The 22,840-nt window shown below is 30.0% G+C and overlaps 1 protein-coding gene across 1 annotated transcript in view; it reads left to right on the forward strand.

Annotated features, from left to right (window-relative positions):
* Positions 1 to 357: 357 nt before the first annotated feature.
* Positions 358 to 22,840, forward strand: part of LOC142319656 (lysosomal alpha-glucosidase-like) — a 68,861-nt gene continuing 46,378 nt past the window's right edge. The window contains exons 1-7 of the mRNA XM_075357200.1: positions 358 to 389; positions 672 to 1,230; positions 7,717 to 7,862; positions 12,991 to 13,186; positions 16,107 to 16,197; positions 18,313 to 18,481; positions 18,667 to 18,736. Of these exons, the coding sequence (XP_075213315.1) occupies positions 727 to 1,230; positions 7,717 to 7,862; positions 12,991 to 13,186; positions 16,107 to 16,197; positions 18,313 to 18,481; positions 18,667 to 18,736 (1,176 nt within the window). The 5' untranslated portion in view covers positions 358 to 389; positions 672 to 726. The remainder of the gene's footprint in view (positions 390 to 671; positions 1,231 to 7,716; positions 7,863 to 12,990; positions 13,187 to 16,106; positions 16,198 to 18,312; positions 18,482 to 18,666; positions 18,737 to 22,840) is intronic.

Here is a 22,840-nt window from a genome sequence, read left to right on the forward strand (position 1 = left end):
GTTTAAAAATAAATATTTTCAAGAAATTTTAAAGGTGATAAAAATAAGGGAATAATATCTGAATAAAAATAAGAAAAGGAATAAAGAAAACCAACAAAGATACTGCTACTGAATAACAGTTAAGGCTCTAGAATGTGAGAATTTTTTTTAACTATAAGTATGCTAACACTTTCCTTTTAATTTTCGGGTGAAAATATTTCTAATACCAGATTGACAGCAGGCTATATATGGTGTAGCCTGATGTAGTGCTAAGCAATGGTTATGACAAGAAAATGACAAATATGTTCAAATTGTCTTTATTGAGTGTAATTTTTTTTTTAAGTTACATATAAAAGAAATATTCAGTAGAATTACCAGACAAATTCTTTCTACAAAATAAGAGAAAAAATGTAAATATTGGTCCGTTTGGTTAAGGATTGAACATTTGAAAAAATTTGTGTACATAGATAAAAAACTTGTTTCTTTTTTAAAAGCTTTTCACTTTGCAAAAACTATCTTGCTTTCTGTTAACATGTTCATTTTGTAAATTATATTTATTTAGTTTGTTTCATGTAAATATTCTTTTGATTCAAATATTATTTCCTTGGATTAAGTGTGCTTGTAATTTTTTGCACTTAACATTTTTTTACACTTTTTTGTAGGTTATAAGCAAATAATTTTTTCTTTTTCAGATTGCGTATAGAAGCAAACAAACTTGTAACAAATAATTTAAAAGTTTATTTAATAATGAAATCTGGACATATAACTATTTCTGAAAGTCATAACTACAACAGTATTGATAAGCAACTAAATTCTTGCTGTTGTAAACGCAAAATTAAATTTCTAGTAGTTTTGCTTGTATGCTGTATTTTAGAATTATTTTTTTTATTATATTTACATTTTAGTTCAATGCAATTTGAAAAGAATAAAGATTCTGAAAATGAATTTTTGGCTGTAATTGGAGATCACTGTTCTATCAGTACTTCTAAAAGATTTGATTGCTTACCAAGGGGACTTATCACTGAAGATAATTGTATCAGCAAAGGATGTTGTTGGGAGAATAGGGAAGATAAAAATATTCCTGTATGTTTTTATCCTGCACAATATAATACTTACAAGTTTATTAATATATCAGAACACAATAAGGGAATAACTGCTTTTATGGAGTTAGTCCTGTCTTCACCTTATAATGATATAAAATTATTAAAATTTGATGTTCATTATATCAGTGATTCTCAACTTAGAATCAAGGTAAGTTAAAAATAGTTAAGTTGCTAATGTATTCAATTTTGATAATTTAGGTGATCCTTGTAGTTAATTTAGTGCTGTATATATTGTGACTAAATATAAATCATCCCAATTTGACCTTCATCAATTTTAATGTTTATCCTGCACACAAACCAAAGTTTCTAAAGTTGTAGAAACATTTACAAAATAATTACAGCATTCCTTTGAAAACACTTCATGTGTGTGTTTGTATAAATATACAAACATAGAGAAAACAACTTATTGATAGAATTAAGGATATTCATAACTTTACATATATCTCACTCAGTAAAAATAACACACATCATACTACATAACTGAAATCACAATCTGAATACAAGCAATAATGGACAAAAAATTATTTCACTTATTACTCTATAAAAGAATCAAGAAATAAGTCGCATATTCCTCACATCCATAAATTAAACCCCAGTTTACATTTCACTACCAAATATGTCAACTCTCCTTTTGACCTAATCATATAAAAAAATGATAACGAATGCACCTTTCAAATATATTAAAAACTTGTTCCAACTCACACATATTCATAAACACCTTTGTTGGTCAATAACTGTTTGAAAGAACTCCATATAATAATACATTTGGCATATATAAATGGATATCCATCAAGACCTATAGGTAATATGTTGTGTATAAAATACAGTACAAAATTAAAAACCCATGTAATAATGAAAATACATAAAACATACTTAAACCAAAAGGCATATAAAATTTCCAATATTTTCAGGAAAGATGGTTACTGTTGCGCTTCTATGTAAACTTAACAAAATGATTCAGAATACTAACAGAACGTAGCTGTAACCCAAAATTTTACAGATTAAACTGTAGTGGTTACACTACACACTGCATTGAACAATCTGAAGCACTTCCTCATATACAGGGTCATTCACGGGAACCGGATGTTTTTAAAATAATCATAAAAAATTGAATATTTACTTTAAAAAAGTTTTATTGGTACTGAAACACTTGTTAAATCAAAGCATTTGTTACTTACTCATGAACGAAAAATTATGTCCGGCAAGTGATGTCCATTTTGGGCAATACATTGTTGCAGCCTTTCACGGTAACTGGCCTCAGTTCTTTGCAGCATGTCTACATCAATCTGGGTGACGTGATGATGAATTGCGATCTTTAGGTCCTCCAATGTACGCGGTTTATTGCCGTACATACGCGATTTCAGAAACCCCCACAGAAAAAAAATCACAACTATTCAAGTCGGGGGACCGAGGGGGCCAAGGAATGTCGCCGAATCTGGAAACGATCCGTCCCGGAAACAAGTTACGGAGAACAGCCATCGTTGCCCTCGCTGTGTGCGCTGTAGCTCCATCCTGCTGGAATAACACATTTTGAAAATCGATTCCCCGGTTTCGTAACTCAAGGATGAAAAACGTATTCAACATCGCAACGTAACGATCAGCTGTTACAGTTACGGCAGCGTCATTTTCTTCAAAAAAATATGGTCCAATAACACCGACCTTTCCTATTGCACACCAGACAGTCACCTTTGGGCTATGAAGTGGTCTCTCGTGAAGCCGATGTGGGTTTCTTTCTGCCCAATACCGGCAATTCTGCTTGTTGACGAAGCCATTCAGATGAAAATGGGCTTCCACATTAACAATAACAAATTTTCATTTTCTTCAAAAATGGTATACATTTGTCGACAAAATTGTAATCGCTGCGTGAAATCTTGCTCGTTTAACTGCTGCACGACGGCTATCTTGTAAGGATGGAAATGCAGGTCTGTATGCAGAATTCGTCTTACCGTACTTGTGCTCATTTGAATCGCTGCTGAGTGTCTCTGAATAGAGCGGCTTGGGCTTCTGACAATGGCTCCCCTTACTCGTTCGATGTTGTCGGGTGTGCTAGCAGTTCGTCGGGGACCCGGTGGTTTTTTCTTCAATATTGAACCGCTTGTTCGAAGGTTGTTTACCAATCGCAATATTGTATTACGAGAAGGTACACTTGCATTACGATGGATATTAAACTGACGGCGGAAATTTCGCTGAACAGCAGTTACGGATTCGTCATTTCTCACAAAACTGTCATACGCGTACAGGCGTTGGTCTAGCGTCCACGGCTCCATCTCTACTAAAATGTAAATACTATGAACAAAGGAAACGACAGACACCAGCCACGTGCCCCTCCCACCACGAACGCCCTAGTACAACCCACTTCAAAAACATCCGGTTCCCGTGAATGACCCTTTATAAGGAATCATACACAACATAATAAAATTTTATAATATACCTCATAGGAATGACTTCATAAGAGATATTAACCACAATATTCAAGTTTAGCGTATAGTACATGCCTGGATTCAAATCCCAGTTTTGCTTTGTGTTTTTCTCATGCTATAAAATTAGTTTATTATCATAAAAAAAGTGTTGTGTAAATTTAGTTGAGTTTAAACCTATAGTTACTACGGAAAAATGAATAAATAAAAACCAAAAACTAAAATTTCAGCTTGAACAATATGAAATTTAATGATATAAAATATTTAACATAAGCAACATGTTAAACAGTCACACCTCTGATTGAATATTAATTGATTTTACGTAAGGGGTATTTATCATATGATAATCATCATTTATCATATTGCTTTTCACATTTATTGATTTGGTATGATTTTCACAAAAAATTCAAGTTATTTTTCATGGTATTTTTATGATTATTACTTTTAATAAACTTTGGATTGTCAACCTCCATAGCAGAATGTTTGAATTTCTGTGATTTTTTTCTTAAAAAAGGATTCTAGTTTTAAATTTTAATTTATCCTAAAATTAATCTTTTTTTCCACCTCTATGGGTTTGGCAGTAATACTCTCCAGTCTTCTTCTGCCATCTTGACCTACCTTAACATCTTTCAGTAGATTGGTTGCTAAAATGTTTTATATTCTGTCATCCTTTTGATACATTCTGTGATATTACACCTCAAAAAGTGCTCATACTCTCTCATAGCTGTATTTAATGTGGTTTCAATTAACCACACACCTCTGGATTGGTCAACATGAGACTGTACAAGACTACATTTACATTCGTACATATCATCCTTATCCATCCTCTGAAGTAATACCTTGTAATGGTTCCGTAGGCTAAACAGAAAAAGAAAGAAGCTATATATAATGTCAAATTATGTTACTATTGTAATAAATTTTGGCCAACCAAACCATATGTGGGGTAATTTATAACAGCATGTTGTCAGCCCAAAAGTGTTTGAACGCATACAATAGTTTGATTGCAGAAGCAAAATAAATTATTTTATGTTTCCTCTTCTATTTGATAAAGACTGACATTTTTGAAAATCTTCTAATTAATTAATTTTCTCCTGTCATTTCAGTAGATAAATACAGTGCATTCAGAAAGTTGCTGTGCACTGGAATTATGGAAGTGTAATGATGAAACTATTTTAATTATTACTTTATATTTTTATTTCATTATTTTATAGAAACGGATGTTACAGTAACTGAAATAGTTTATAAAAAGTGTTGAAAATGATCTCTTCCAACATTAAACTTATAACTTAGCACTCATTTCAGTTTGTTGTCAAATACATTAACCAGTTGATGTACTGAAATATCTTGTATGTATGCTGTTATTGTGGTATTTAGGTCATCAATCATGCCTGGTCTTTTGTGATACACTGCTTTATTCGCTGTACCTACGTGTAGAAAGTAATTTGGGGGAATCAGATCGGGCGATTGTGCAGGCCACAAACCTCTCAAAATGATTTGTGTCTCTAAAGAAATTATGTAAAAGAATTAATTAACCTGTTGTATGTGCTATGGAGCCATCTTGATGGAACCAACTCTGATAGATTTCCACTTATGTTAACTGACTAATGAACTTTGTTAAAATAGCATAAAAATGATCACTGTCAGCACTGACAAACAGTCACACAATACACAACTGTGGTTGTCGACTGCAGTTGTGTATTTTGTGAATTAATATACCCTACCAGGTGAAAACATGCTTCATCTGTAAAAAAAACAAAAAAACAAAACATAATGTCGAGGATATCTGTGGAATTTTGGTCAATAACATGTTTAAACCAGTCAGTGACAATAATTTAGTTTTTTGGCATGATTTGTAGGTCTCAGTTCTTGAACACACATTATTTCACAGGGAAAAAGTTTCAGTTCATTTCTTACAGCTTTATGTGTGATAGCAAATTTGATATCTTGCTGCTGTGCTAACTTGCGCATTGACTTTGATAGATTATCAGTCTTAGCATCCAAAATATCAAGCAGCTTGTGTTTGTTTATTTTAGGTGATTTTCCACTTCGATCAGTGTCTTCAACCGAGCCTGTTGCTTGAGATTTTTTGATAAGAATTCAAAGTGCATTGTAGTGAGGAATAGAAGTATTTGGAAACTTTTCAGAAAACTTGTGCATCACTAAACCAGTATACTTGTGACCTTCAAGAAAGATGTGTTCAATGAGAAAAATGCATTTCTGTACTGAAAGAACCGTTACGTTTTTCGTAACTATTAATCTCAATAAACAAAACGAAATAAAGCACGTTCAATCACAATTCAACAACTGACGTCTTGATTTATTGCTGAGCAACGCTCAACTAACCCATAGGGCAACTAACATAATCCTGAAAGAACAGAATGCACCAACATAGTTTGTTACATAGTTCATAGTGCAGTTACTTTCCAAACATACTGTACTTATGTAGTACTTTTGAAATATGTAAAGCTATTTTGTTTTAAATGATAATCAGTAATCATTATAATTTGACTGTATCCCTGTTAATGGTCTAAAAGCATAAACTGTAGCCGTGATTCTTTTTGCAGATGGAACTATCTTCACATTCTTTGATGCACTTTCATGAACTCTTAACCATTTGGTCTCTGGGATGTAATAGTGAATCCATGTGCTTTATCTACTGTTGTAAAATGTCAAAGAAATTCAGTGGAATCACGTTTAAATAAGTCTAAACATACTTCATTAGTGTTTAGTCACTCAAAATACTTTTAAGTATTTTTGGTTGACTGTTAACAAACACAGCAACTATCGAGTGGAAAGCTTTTTCATATTCAAAACATCACATAAAATGTAGTAAACATGGTTTACTGAGAAGTTTACAAATGTTAGGAAGCTCATGTACCTTCAGTCGTCAATCATTTAATATGGCATTGCAAATTTTAGTAACAATTTTGGCTTTCATAGCAGTTTTTTGGCATCATGAGCATTCATCATCTTGAATGGATGTATGACCACATTTAAATTCAGCCCACTTTTACCTGACAAAAATGAAGAAGAAATTCCTTTATAACGGGATCTTTTTCTATGTTTGTCAGGACAGACGTAGTACTTTAAATCAAAGTACTTTATAACAGCTCAAATTTTGTTTTATCCTTTTTCTCAGAAAACATCAAAACTTGTTTGGTTTATTCTTATAGCCACAAGCAAGCAAATAAACAGACTTGTCTGAAACTTTGTAGTATGCCTTCGAAGGATCACACTTGACAAATATCGTAGTCATTTGGTCATAATTGTGCCATCTTTGGGTCAGGCCGAGAACTTCCTAAATGACCCTCATAAACCATACAGTCAGGTATATTCTGGGAAATTCAGAAGTCTTCTGCAGTTCATCTATCTCAAAGATAAGCTAGGCCAATATTGGCTTAGGCTGTGAGCCATTTATGTTTTACATTCTGTAACTAAAGCGTTACAGAAAATTGTTCCCAGACAAGCTAGCTTTTTAAATTATTTAAACAATTTTAACTTGAATCTGGTCAGATTTTAAGGAGTCGTAATATCAATATATCATGATTAAAGATTACTGAGATATTTGTGTTGCTGTAGATTAACAAAAATTATCAGTGCTTTTATTCTGGTTCAAGATTTAATCAGTATTTTATATTAATTATAAAAAATATATCCTGTTATATAATTTTTTTATCAACCTGATTGTTTATAATGATCTTCCATTCATGAATGAAAAATGAATCAAACCGCAGAATTAAATATTCTTTGCAACTGAAGACCCAGTTCAGATGATTATCATTATTTGCACAGAGCATTAATAAAACAATGGTGATGAGCTTGATGAATTAGTGGGTTTTAAAATATTAATGTTGACAATTTCAAGAGGAGGAGAAAATGCAAAAACTCATTAAGCTTTTTGAATAGAACTGTATTACTAGGTATTTAATGTGAATAATTACGAGCTACTGAGCATTTTTCCACAGTTGATGATAGCTGGTTCATTCATAAATATATTGTGGTAATAATATTTATTTGGTAATAATGTAATTTAGCAAACACATTTTTAATTTAATTTTTTTGATATTTTAAACTTTTTCATATGAGCATCAGATTAGAATCTGATCCTCCAACTATATACTGTACACAGAAAAAATAAGATTATTGTTAGTAACATGTTTATATCCATCTACATAATTTTTTGTTTAACTGTGTCTTCATTCTGATTTTGGTTACAGATTTGTGATCCAGTAAATAAGAGGTATGAACCACCTTACCCTACTATTAATATAGGAGGTAATAACGCATCATCAAATTTCCAAGTTAAAATAAGTGAAAAGAATTTTGGTTTCCAAGTCATCAGAGCCAGCAACAATAGAGTCATGTAAGATTTAATTTATTTTATTATCATGATTGTGTTAAAAAGTTAATATAAATTTTATATTATTTTCTATGTAACTTATGTAAAAAATAAGAAGTATGAAGTTGTAGTAATGGCTGAATTTTTCAGGTGTGTAAATATAATTAAATTTTATGTGTGTGTGTGTGTGTGTATGTGTGTGTTATAACAAAAGAGGTATTAGCATGGCTGTTCTCAACAAAGAAGCTTCCTATGCAAAATATTCTGTAATATTTAATTACTGAAAAGATTGAGAAATGAAATAATTTCCTGTTATCTTCCTCAATGAACCAAACGTATTGTGCATATTGGTATGCTAAACCCACCAAAATCTAAATGAATTCAGCTTTATAAATGACATTGATACTCATTTTTAATCACTTCTAGGACTGTAGTTGTATGGTGAACGTTATTAAAGTCCAGGTAGAAAACTCTGACCTATGACCCTTTCAGCTAAGGTATTACCTTTCTATGCATAGAAAGATTAAAGATAGTGTAAATAAGTATCAATAAAATAATTAAATCTCTTCTGTGAAGGATTGTTGTATAGTATACATTGTCTCAGCTTAATAGGAGATTATTTGTTACTTGTTAAAAAATTATCTTCTGTATATTGCTTTTATTATTAAACAATTTGGTTGAAGTGACTTTAAATGATGTTTACCTGATCCTCATTTTCACCACCAGATCTTAACAGCTATGTCCTTATAAGATTGTAAATAAATCTGTACAGCTTAATTATAAAATAGTTATTTAATATGAGAAGCTCAGAAATTAACACGTAGAACTTTGGAAATTAAAATATGGATTAAAATAAAATTCAGTTAACAGTGGTGAGCTATATTCATAATCAACCACTTTTTGTAGGTATTTGACTGAAGTTAAATGACTTCTAGGAATAGTCTAAGTAGTGAATCAGATTAACGAAGTTCATGGCTGCTTAAAGAAAAAGTATAACAAATGATTGATTTATTAATTTGTAATGTTAGATTTAGAACATGCAATCAACTGCTTCTCTCATATGCATAGAGAGCATATATATATATATATATATATATACATCTGCTTCCAGGCTGGGATGTATTATTAACCAGAACCTAAGAATTGAATGGTGACCAGGCATTATTAAGAAGCCATTACTATTTAAATATAAATAGTTTGACAAAGCTTTAAACTGTCTACTTAGTGAGCATTAATCTGTGCCAGTTAAGAATACAGTTATAAAAATTATAATAATTAACTGTTGTTACAGTGTTAATAGTTTCAATTTAATAAATAATTCAACATAAATAAACTTAATGTAGGAAGAGTTTTTTGGTTTGTTAATCTTTTAATAGGTTTCAAAAGAACATCCTCAATTTTTCTTGATTGTGATGACTTTCTTTATGATGTTTTTCTTTCTTTGTGATGTTTTCTTCCCTTCTGAATATTGGTAAGCATCCCAAACCTTTTTTTTAATACTTTTTACCCCATCCCATACAATCTTTCATTAAAAACAATTTCTGTGTAATTTATATCTCACCCAAGATTTCCTATTTCTTATATCACAAATTCTGTTCTGTTCTTCTTAATGGTAACTCATTTTTTATTCTGTGTATTCATTTTATATTTTATATCTTCATGGTATTATATTCTATAAAAAGCATATGGCAAGCCAAATCCAATTCAATCCAAAAATTAGCATTATTCTGCTTTTATTAATAATCCTTTCAATGTCCAAAGCTGTTTGCCTTATACTCAATCTGTTTCTTATATATCTTATACATCTTCCACTGCAAGTAAACAGATTTTGTAAATGTTGAATGAACATCTATTCTGTACTGGATTGTATTCAAGTAATTAATACAGTAGGTATAGTTCAGTGCTACAAGAGTGTAAATGCATGATTCTGCTAACTCTTAAGCATTTCCATAATCTTCAACTTTATCATGAATCAGGTACTATACATCTTTAAGAGTCTGCATAAAAAAAAAAGAAATAGTTTCCGTATGTTGGTATAATAAACGTTTATGTGTATAGAATGTAACATGATTTTAAGCACCATATACTTGTCCCTCAAAGTCTTTACATCTATCAGCATTTGCTTTCTGTAAATTTTTAATTTGCTTTATGTTTATATATGCTTTTTACATTATGGTTTACTTTTAGTCATTGTGTTGTTAATTTGTATCATTAATTTTTTTCAGTAAGAAAAAACAAAAAAATTAGCAATTGTTAGAGGTAGAAAGTAATTTTTTAAATTGCATTATGTGTTTTTACTTCCTTATATGGAACAAAGAAGTATTGTAATCATGGAAAATTTTGGTTTTCAGATTTCAATAAAAATATCCATTTTGACCATCCCTAAATCCATTTTGACTCCCCTTTTGATTGCAGTCGACTGGACCAAAAATTTCCAAAAAGCCCAAAATCCAAAAAGTTGGATTTTGGACTTTTTCTTGACTGTAGTAGTAAGCCCTAATTGAGAGCTTTTCTATGATATATTATAAGTTGTACTTATTTTCATTGGTTCCAGAATTATAGCCAAATAAAATTTTAATTAATGAAATGTAAAGTCGGTTAATGACATTTTATTAATGAAATGTAAATGTAAATGTAAATGCTTTTTATTAATGAAATGTAAATGTAAAGTCGGTTCGAATCTGACTTCATATATATATTTTTTTAACTTTTGATTTATTTATTTAAATATATTGATTTATTAGTAATTAACTTCTGATTGTAAAAAAAAAATACAATAAATAATAATTCAATAATAAAAATACAAAAAAATATGAAAAAATCAGATGTTATTAGTGAAATCAACATGTACTTTTCATTTTAATTCAAACATTTGGTAATTGTGAACCTGAACATCCTCAACCTTAATCTTTTTCAAATTGAAGTATGTTGAAAAATATATGTAATTAATAAAAATACAAGTTTCAAAAGTCAGAAGAGTGAAGTTACCTTAGTATTCTTGGCAGTAGTGTTGTTGTCAGCTGTTTTGGGCAACTCCATCATATAGTCAGGATACAATGAAGCTGTCTACTGACCACCTAAATAGGTAAAATGTATATATATATATATAAAAATCACCTATACGTATAATTTATTGTATAAAATTTTATCAGACAAGGCTTGTGAGCAAAGCGAGCATAGGTTATGTTATATTGATATAGTGTGTGATATGTCATTATACGGAATCAACATAATGTAATCAGACATAACCTATGCAGGGACTAAACACCCAAGTACATCATTTATGGTCGAGTCTTGCTTCACTGTATCCTGACTATATGATGGAGTTGCCCAAAACAGCTGATAACAATGCTACTGCCATTGCAGATTCTGAGGAAGAATAATGATGTAATTTCATTCTTCTGATTTTTGTATTTTTATTAATTATGTAACATATTTTTCAACATACTTCAATTTGAAAAAGATTAAAGTTGAGGACGTTCAGGCTCACAATTACCAAAACTTTTTACAGAGGTTAATAATTTTATTAATAAATCAATATATTTAAATTTAAAAATAAAAAATTAAGAAAAATACATGTATTGAAGTCAGATTCGAACCGATGTGTCTATGGTTATGGATCCGACACGTTCTCACTGACACTATGTAACTGCTTGTGTGACATGAAACAAAACTAATATAAAATGTTGATATGGACACCACAAAAAAGTGATGCAATGTGGTGTCCACAACAATGCAATTGTGTAATTGTACACCTTATTAAAGAATTAAGGATCGTATTTCACTTTTAAATGAAGTGCAGCAAAAAAATTTGTATATGCAATTTAATAGGTGTACGGAAGTCATGTGGGGTCCACATTTTTTTAATGTGTTAGGTTAAAATTTATTATGTATGGTTAATGTTTTTATCTATATTACAGTTTCTATGAGCCAATTTACAAAATTGAATTCTGTTATTATATGTAGTGGCTGTATGTGTTGCTTAAATTTATGGGTGAATGTGCATCCACTCTGTCAAATTTATTTAGAAAATCACATTAGTCTAATTTTTATATTGCTGGGTTGATGTATTGTCATTGTATGTTTTTTTAGAATTCTGTTTGATCTTGTTATTTTGAATGTACATAGTAGTAAACCTTTTCTTTCTGAAAATGTTACCAAGTTTGAATAAGTGTATCTTAGAATTATGTGTCTTTTCTCACTAGGTGTGTTTCCAGTTTTATTTTGTAATCATGTTTTCTTCATGGGTGAGTTCACCCATTAACCAGTCCAACAGGATGACAGATTGTTTTTTATATAAAACATTTTGTGTAAATTTCAGGCTTATCATTGTCTTTGTCATCTTGCTGCTGCAATGTAGTCGGACATTAATTATGAGGCAACTATAAAATAACTATTTATGGCCTTATTTAAAAAAAAAAGAGTACATTTCTTTATTGCACATTGGTTTAGAAGTATCTTGCTGATTATTTTTTACTTCATTAATAATGGCAGCTATTCAGTGTGATGGCTCTGTTTTTTCAGGACATTTCCCTCTGTGCAGAGGGAAATGTTCTGAATTTTCTTTACAAACAGGAAAAACAGTGAAAATATTCCATTGATACCATTTATTTTGTAGATGTTAATGATGAATTAAAAATTCATACCTAATGGTAATTTATGAGTCATCATAAATCATCTACACAATTATACTGTTTAAGAAGCTCTTGAACAATATTTTTACACCCTGTTCTGTCACGATCTCTGTTAATTGTTGCATGACCCATATAATGTCAATTTTTCTGTAATTATTGTCTGAATAATATACTGGAACCTTTAAGAAAATCTATTATTTTCTGAAAAATGTGTTAGCCTGCATGCCAAAACAAATGAATTTCTGTCATAAAGAGACACATATGAATTTTATAAACCATTATTAAGTAATGATTCATGACAGGAATGGTTTTTTGAACTGTATATCTAAAACTTTAATTCTGTATAACTTTGAATGTCAGATTTTTACAGAAATTGTAATACTACTTTCTATTATTCCTACATGATAATTTACATTATCTGTAGTATAATAAATATATATGATTGATATATTCATTACATATAAGTGAAGTTTTCATGATATTATTATATTATTGTTTTCTTGTTATGTTTTTGACAGTTTTGATAGTAAGAATGTAGGAGGATTCATTTTTTCTGATAAATTTCTTCAGTTATCTGCAATTCTTCCTTCAAAATATATTTACGGCCTTGGCCATCAAAGGAATAAGTTTTTATTAAATATGGATTGGAATACAGTAACTTTATTCAACCATGATCTTCCACCCACTGATAAAAAATACATCAACACGGATAAGGTATCATAATAATAATAAACTTCTTTTTTTTTTTTAATATTTATTTAATTAATATATAAAGTTGGTGAACTTTTTTTATGTTTGGTATTTTAAATAATATTTTTAATGTAATACAGTTATTGCAAAGTTTTATTTTATTATGTTTTTTATTCAGTTGATAAAAAGTAAATGAAAAGTTATTATTTTCATTTATGTATTTTTTAATCTAATCAGTTAATTGCATTGTCAGTTTTATTCTTCTACACGAAATTTTATTTATTTATTTTTTAATCTAATTGGTTAATTTTTTAGAGCATTGTCAGTTTTATTCTTCTACATGAATATTGTTTAATTCTTAGCCATTATGAGGCAAGAAGCCAATTAATTATCTAGCATGTAATTTTGTAACAGGCATTAATTTCATTTTAAAGTATTATTATTATTATTTTTTTTTTTTGTAATTTATCACCTACTACCTTTCTATCTAGACTTAATCGCTTCAGTTTTTTTAACTGCTTACTGTTAAATTTTTCCAAAGGAAATACAATTGTTTTTTAAGTTTATTTGGAGATTAAAAACTTGGCAAACTACATGTTCATACTGTAAACTTGTTTAGTGAATAAATAAACAATTCAGGTCAAAAAAAGTCATACAATCAGGAAAAATCATTATGTCATTATGACCTAATCATTATGTCAAGTCAGTTGGATCACTATTATGACCCAATGAAGATTCCTTTTTCTCTTTGTCAACAAAAGCCTTGTCTGAACTTAGATATTGTGATTTATGCATTGCGACTAGAAAACAAATTAGAATGAAAATATATAATTTCTTTTTTACCTTTCCAAGTTCATTCTAATTTATGATTTTCAACTCTGTTTAAAGACTGTATTCAGATTGATCTCCACTATTATTAAAACATTCAGATCAGCTTTGTTTTTATGAAATATTAAATTGACTTCCAGTAGCAGGTTTATGACAGCGTATATGAAGTTTATTTTTCCAAATTTTTAAATTTAATCCAAAGATAATTACAAGTACTCCAAGATTCATTTAAAATTTTTTTGTGTGTTCTCGAGAGTCCAAAACATGACATTGCATTAGAGTACTACAGTGATTCGAATAAATGTTATATTTACATACAGGTTGATTCAGGAGGAAAGAGAAGTAATTTGAGAACTGATAATAGAGCTTCAACTAAGTAAAAAGTTCATACAAGCATACATCCAAAAACGCTTTATTATCAATTTATGGCTATAAAAAAATCTCTGGATTTCAGTTTCCCCGATGAAATGAGTTCTTACTAAAATTCTTAAGACATCATATTAGTGGTAAACTTTTATGTCTCTTATGCTTTCTTTCTCACTAGCCATAACTTGATAATAAAGCATTTTTGAAGATATGTTTATATTAACATTTTCACGCTGTAGAATCAGTTCTGAAATTATTTCCCATTCCTCGTGAATCATTCTGTATTTTAATGTAAATCTACTTTTCACATGTTTGGATATTGTATTTATAATATTTTTATAAAACATGATAGTCATGTAGAATATGATAGTAAAGTTATGTAAATGTTGTAAAATCTTTCTTTTTGTTCAGGAAATCATTTTATTACAAATTACTTATCCTATAGCCTATAAGAATCAGGAATGTAGTGATATCCTGCTAATTCTTTAAATGGCTTTAGCATTTTAAAATAGCTAGCACTTAAATGAATGTGTACTTTAGAATATGTTATTATTTCTGCGTATAGACAGAACTTAATTTTTTTAAATTTTATTTAGTACAGCTAAATAAAAGCTGTAAGATTCACAATCTTAGGTAAGATTGCTGGATTTTATAGTTTTTGAGATACGTTAGAAAAGTGTGGAAGAGATGTTAGTTGAAAAACTATCCATTATCTTTGTTATTATTGTTCAAAAACTCAACTGTAGTGTAATAATTTTGTGTTAAACAAGCCAAATGATTCCATATGAGAAGTAGTTATGTAATCTGTTGATAAATTCTAATTTTTATTATCTCATATGGTCTTTAATGGCTCTTGCACCTCCAATCAAATGTCCTTCAGTTGTCATCCTCATTGTATCAGCTTTTCACAGCTTATAACTTAATTTTAATGAAAAACTTTTGAATATAAACTAATTTTATTTATTAATTTTTTTTTATATTTGATTTTGATTATATAATTTGTTTTCAATTGTTGGATAGATATTTTACAGAGTATGTTGTTAACTTGATAGTATTTTCTATTTATACAAATATAAATGAAGGATTCAATATTTTATCTAAAAAATAATTGCATAAAGACAGTGTAGAATATTTTTAATAGGTTGTATACAGTCATCACAAGCACAGCTTAGATTATGCTTGCACTACATTCTAAAAGTGTTAACTACATGCTTAATTGTCACTAACACATAAAAATTTAAGTAAGCACTTCTGAGAAGAAACATAATAAACAAAGTGTATAAAACCATTTATTAGAATTTAACTTATATATCATGTAATTAGAACCTCACAAAAAATATATATCGTTATGTAATATATCTTATATATATCATGTAATTAGAACCTCACAAATCTTAGGAAATAAGATTGTTATTTCCTTGAAATTGAAATAACAATATTTTTCTCTTAAGTATGGTTTCTTGTTCTAAAATTAAGTTAGGGGTATTGTTCAGTTCATTTTATGAATTTTCTGCACCCTATTTTCATTTTATTTGAGCAAAAATAGGTTGGAAATTAATTTTCCCATTAAATTTCCTAATGTTTCTATCTGGTCTAGTGAAGGATGGTATTTTTTAATCATTTTAGTTAAAGTCATAATAAAGGAATCGTGTTTAAAGTTACTGAAATTAAAATCTTTCATTTTAACAAATTAAAGGTAGATCCTTAATTTATTTTATTTTTTTAAAAATTAGTGTTCATTTTATTTCAGCCTAACTTTTATTCAAGCCATCCATTTTATCTTATGATGGAAGATGACGGTCTTAGTCATGGTGTTTTGTTTCTTAACAGTAATGCAATGGGCAAGTATATTATTAATAGTCATATAACAAGTTTTATGAAGTAGATTTTCTATACATTTTGTGTTTAATTAAATTTACGTTTATTAATAATTTTCTAACTTTTTTTTTTGCACTGTATTATTTTTTGTAACTGCTACCATACTGTTAAATTTACTTCGGCAGTTTATTTCAGATTATTCCAATATATATTGTGTAGAAACAGGAGTAGAGAATAAAATTGATGTTTCTTTTATTTACTTATGATTAACTTTGGTTAATTTATAATTTTTAGAGCATCCCTTTTGTAAATTTAGATAGGTAAAAGTTATTAATGATAGTTTTCAGGTTTTATAGAAATAATTCTTCCACAAGATCTTTCTGGATTATATAACAACTTTTACAATGGAGATACCAATGACTTACGGCTTACAAACAACAGTAATGATGCCTATCTTATATTGGTTAGAAATCACATTTAGTTCATAGCTGAATATTCCATTTGATTGATATATTTGTTAGTTTACTGTATTGTTTTTTCAAATTTATTATTTCTGAAGTTTCATATTTTTTAAATGCTTTGTGTTCTTACTTGCACCAAGTAAGATCACAAAAATGCAATGAAAAGCCCTTGGCTTCTTCAACAAAATTTAAAAAATACCAATATTGTCAAATTTTTAGAAAAGAAAAATACTATGTTTTTTCAGAAATGCAGATAAAATACTTAGATCAAACTAACATACATTAACAAACTCATTGCCTAAAAGATATATAAATTAAATTGCAGTGATTGAACTAAAAACAGTAAAAAGACTGAATAAGTAAACAAGCAGTTGAGAATACAAAATATGAGGGTCAGCCAAACATAAACTGAGTTGTTTTAAACATTTATTTGTACAAAATAAAAACACAAAACACTTATTGTTTTTCTTTGTAGTTTCCCTAGAGACCTACAAACATTATTCCAACATGCGGGAAGCTTGTTATTTATAAAATGGTTGAGAAGTCACGAGCCAATATGTGCATAAATTTCTATTTCATTGTCGCTCTGGAATTGATATCTTCCTAGCACCTCCAACAGTAGCCCAAACAAAAAGAAATCGCAGGGGGAGAAATCTTGATTTACAGGGGATGATCAATGATTTCCTAATAAATTTCATCCAATTTATCCCTATTGTTAATGGCTCTGATAACCTGGTGTTGTGAAGGAGAAGCACATCTCTGATTGGTTGATGACACCTTTTGTTCATACAGGTGGCTTTCACATTGCCCAAGAGCAGGCAGCAGTATGCAGCATTCACTGTGTGATATTCATGGAGAAAATCAATGAGCAATATGACTTCATGGTCCCAAAAGACAATTGTCAGCTGACAAATGCAATTTTTGCCTTTACAGGGCAAGGCTCTCTGCTCCTACACCACTCTCTATTTGCCTATTTTGACTCAGAAGAGTAGTGATGAATTATTATCTCATTACTTGTGACTGTGTGATACAAAAAATTATTTCCCTTTCAATGAAATCAATTTCATTGTCAGGAAGAGCCTTCGGCAAACTTCCTGACAAGTCTGTTTCTGATTTCAGGTCAAACGTATTGGAACTACCTAGTACATTGTCTCTTCACTGTTTCTTCTCAAAAGCATTGTTCATCTTTTTTTACAAGCCCTTTACACAGCATTTCTTGGTTCATTATGTTTATTAAACAATTTTTTGCTACTCTTCTATTTTACATTCTCTACTACTCAAATTTCTGTATAGATATATATCCTTGTTCTTCTTTTACTGAAGTATATTTTACATGATCTCTTCTCATTCTACTATGCTTCTTAAAAGCATCAGTTGAAACTTCATCAGTTAATAGTCAGACTAACTAGGTACAAAGATAATTCAATATTTCTATTGAAATAGATAATATACTAATATGTTATTTATTGTATAGTTTTCCCCACAATATTATTGTTATAAATTGTGCATATATTTATTATCAACATAGTCTTTACCTTAATTTATCTCATCCAATTCATTAAAAGTATGTTTGTGAATTCATACTTCAGGTTATAGGTAATAGATTATTATTATTATTATTTCAGTCACATAATTAATTACAAACATATAATTAATTATCTGTGTATGTTGTTATAGATATTATATTGCAACCTTCTCCTGGGATTACTTTTCGAACTATTGGTGGTATAATAGATTTATATTTCTTTATTGGCCCATCCCCATCTGAAGTGATTCAGCAGTATACTGCATTAATTGGTCGTCCTTATTTGCCACCTTATTGGTCTCTTGGATTTCATCTTTCAAGGTTGTTATTACTATTAATATTTAATATGAGTTTATGTAGAGATAGCATACAATTTATTTATTAGGCAAAGTATAATTAACTTGCTTTTAACATTTATTATGTTATTTAACAAATAACTTTTTGATCATGTTAAGGTCATGATGTTTTTAATTAAACGTTCTCATTCTCAATAATATTTTTTTTAGGCTGGGATATGGATCTGTGAATGAAACTAAAGAAGTATTAATTAACAACAGATTGGTCGGCATTCCTGTGGTAAGTCTATGAAATGCCATCCATCTCAAGCTGGTGGAATCACTTTGAAATTTTGTAAATTAAACTGTTGTTGCATTAAGTGCAAATTTAATATAAAATAAAAAATTACAAAATTTTTAAAATTAAAAAAAGTTTCTAAATAAATTAAGTATTTTCTAACTTGATATGAAGTTGGTTGTACTATTTGAAATAATTGCAGTTAGAACATAATTTGAAATCTAACATGTGACAATAGGAGTATTACACGGGGTACTAATTTTTACATGAAATAAACATTTTTACACTCTGTGCCTCTACCACCTAGAGAAATATCATCAAAACTTCTATGAACATTCTGTAGAAACCATTTTAAAATCACTTATTGAATTCATTACCTAAAATCAATTTCCAAAATTGTTTTCTGTTTATGTTTCATAATTGATTTAACCCGTTTTCAGTAAAAATAATAATAGTCATTTATTTTTAAAAACCTATTGGTGTATTTAAAATAAAAATCTGTCTAGGATGTAGCCAGGGAAATGATGCAGCCCTTTGGTAGCTTTTTGATGTTACAGACTAAATGATGTTACAGAACTGTGCATGCGCCAAATTTGTACAACTGACAGCTGTGTAGCGTGAAGCCTTTTCTTTTGATTGTTGCCACTCCAGTTTCTGTAGACATATTAGTCTCGCCATGGCCTTTGTTTGGATAACATCTGTTTTTTTTGTTTTGCCGAAAAAATAAGTGTTTTATTAGAGCAAAGAAGTGTTGTGAAATTTTACATGAAACTTGGAAAAACCGCTATTGAAACTTATCTTTTATTAAAAAAATTATATGGCGATGATTGTTTATTATATGCGTGGATTTTTGAATGATTAAGCATTTCCAAGATGGCTGAAAAGACGTTCAAGATGATGTTCACTCGGGTTGCCCTTCCACGTCAAAAACAGATAAAAATATTGAAAAAATTGATAATCTGATCCAATCTGACCGTCTGTTAACTATTCGTGCGATTGCTGAAACTGTAGGAATTGACGAAGATTGTATAAGGCAAATTTTACATAACAATTTTAACATGCAAAAAGTGTGCGTGAAAGTTGTACCTAAAAAATTCTCACAATCGAACAAAAAGAAGCTCATGAAAATATTTGTTCTGACAATTTGAATGTTATTGAAAATGACCCAAACTTCTTAGAAAGAGTGGTAACTTGTGATGAATCTTGGTTTTTTATTTATGATCCACAAACTAAGCATCAATTATGAATTGGAAAGGCCCAAATTCACTGAGAGCTAAAAAAGCTCGAATGAGTAAATCAAAATTCAAAGCGATGATGATTGTTTTTTCAATACTAATACGATTGTGTACCTTCCCTGAGTTCCTTAAGCTAATACTATTAATCAACATTATTACCTTGAGGTCCTTGCTCAACTCCATGAAAAAATAAGAAAAAAAACAACTCAAATTGTGGAAGAACAAGTCATAAATTCTTCATCAGGACAACGCACTGGCTATCAACACATTTCTAACCGAGTATAACACCCCAGTGTTAGACTAGTCCACTTTATTCGCCTGACCTGGCACGATATGACTTTTTATCTGTTCCCTAAGGCCAAATCTGCATTAAAAGAAACAAGATTTCAGACCATTGAAGCTGTGAAAGAAAAAGCAGCATGTGTCATGAAAGATGACTTTCAGCACTGTTTCGAACAATGGAAAATTCGCATGGAGCATTGTAGGGATAGAGGAGAGTTGAAGGGGATAATTAAATATGTATAAATTTAAAATAAAATATTTTATAGGGTTAATCTTGCTGTTTAATAGCCACCTTGTATGAGGGCTATATTTTAAGTAAGATCTGTTTTTTAATACAAACAAAACTAGTAAAGATATTGTCAAAAATCTTTTTTTATTTCACTGTTTACACTATGCTACTTTGCTACATAGTTACTTTGTTTGTTTAAACATTTATCATAGCATTTTTACTATATTGTTTATGCCCATGTCAGAAATCAGCGGCCTGTGAAGACAGTCAGCCTTCAACTGTTTGTTGTCTTCACTTCTTCATTGGTGTCAGACCGCTGATCACCAAGAAACTCCTTCAGGTAGCAGAACAGCACAAGGTAATCGCTCAGCACAAGGTCTGGGCTGTTTGGTGGATGGCCCATTTGCTTGCATCTAAAAGATCTGATTAACTCTAGAGTTTGACAGCTGAATGAGGTCGTGTAGTGTCTTACAGCAATAAAACTCCAGTTAATAGGCCATGACACTTATTCTGTATAGCAAGCCAGAGCTTTGTCAAGATATCAAAAGTATGCAGCCGAGTTTATTGTTGACCCTTTGGGTATGAAATCTACTAACAGGACACCATGTCTATCTCAAAACACAGATACCATAATCTTGCATGATTACATAGTCTGTTTGGCTTTCACTTTGACTGGAAATGTGTGTCGTGTCGCTATTCCATTGACTGCCGTTTTGATGTGAGAAACCTATGTCTTGTCCCCTGTGCAATGTGGTCCTAAAGTTTATCGCCTTCCTCACTGTATCGGATCAAAAATGTTAAAAGCAGTAGCCATTCTGCTTTTTTGCTGTTCTTCAGAAAGCTGCCTGAGAACCCATAGTGAATACAATTTTTTGAACTCCAAGATTTCAGAAACAGTTGTTAGCACTGACCATGAAACTTGTGGGAATATCAGTGATAAATTGGAAATCTTGAATTGCCAGTCTTCACAAATTTTTGCATCAACTTTGCACACCAAATCTCTGTGATTACAGAAGGTTGACTCGATTGGAGATTGTCATGGACATTGTCCCACCCATCCTTGAGCATTCTTACCCATTTATGCACTTTATTGTTAATCATTGAATTAGGTCCATAAACCTCATTCATTGGCAATAAATATTTGCTGCTGACACATTCCTTGTGGTCAAAAATCGAATCATAGACCGTATTTCACAATCGGCAGGTCGCTCAGTTATTTGAAACATTTCAACTTCACAATATAAATCGTACGCAGTGACATTATGACTGCAAATGGTGTCTGCATTTGTACAAGGCATGTGCATTTTGACAGCTGCGCAAAATTTCCATAGCTATAGCCAATTGTATCTTAATTAAAAAATGGCCTTCGTATATAAATAGACTGTGAAATTCAATTTATCATCTTTTTTTTTAAACGATTGAGCTTAAATTATTTCTGGGTGGTAGCCTACCTTAGAATGAACTTGAGTTAGAATATATGTATACAAGATCTAACTCATAAAAGGGTTAAAGTATGTTATTTTATTCAATATATGCATTTATACTGAGGCTATTCTAAGTAATGAAACAAATGACATAGTCCAATTATGTTTAGGCAAATTCTTGTGCAGGTTAAATTAAGTAGTGCTTAAATAAAGTTTTGTAATGAAATGTGTATGGATTGATTTGCATTTAAAAAGTGGCAGTTTCTTAGAGAAATTGAATTTCAGTAATATTGATATATAAAATAAAACTTTTAATTTTCTCTAAGTGTGATATCTTTCTCTGCATTGTTTTTTATAATTCTGTAAATGTAATCTTTCTATCACCCTCAGTTTAATATAAATGAGGCGTTAAAGGTCTATTTTACAATTTGCTTTTTCAATAACAGTTTTCATAACATCGTATGCTTCTTTCATATTAATTCAATAACAGATTGGTACAGAAGGATTACTATTGTGAAGCAGAATCCGTTTTAAACTACAATTGGAGGAATCAATGAAAAGGCTCTACTTTTCACGTTTATGAACTTGCCCTAATTATAACATAGACTCATCAATATTTGTACAGTAAACTAGATAATTTTCTTCAGCAAAGTATTGAGAAAAATCTCTCTGTCTGCTTTGACAGCCTGAGATTTTTATATTCTTGTAAATTAATTTCTAACCTTGAATTTTTCGTGTCTAAAAGTTCTGCTTGACATTTTGATAAATTTAAATCTCTTACCAAGTTAATAGCTCTCACATTGTGGTATAAGATGTGGCTTACTGGATTTTCAATCATGATTGTCTTCTTCAATAACACTGACTGTTTCATCACTAGTTTCATGAAAAAAGTCTCCAGAAATCTTGACAACTGGAATGGATTCACTGTGAGGTGCAG

This window comes from Lycorma delicatula, chromosome 2 (assembly GCF_047948215.1).
Source record: "Lycorma delicatula isolate Av1 chromosome 2, ASM4794821v1, whole genome shotgun sequence".
Lineage (NCBI taxonomy): Eukaryota > Metazoa > Arthropoda > Insecta > Hemiptera > Fulgoridae > Lycorma > Lycorma delicatula.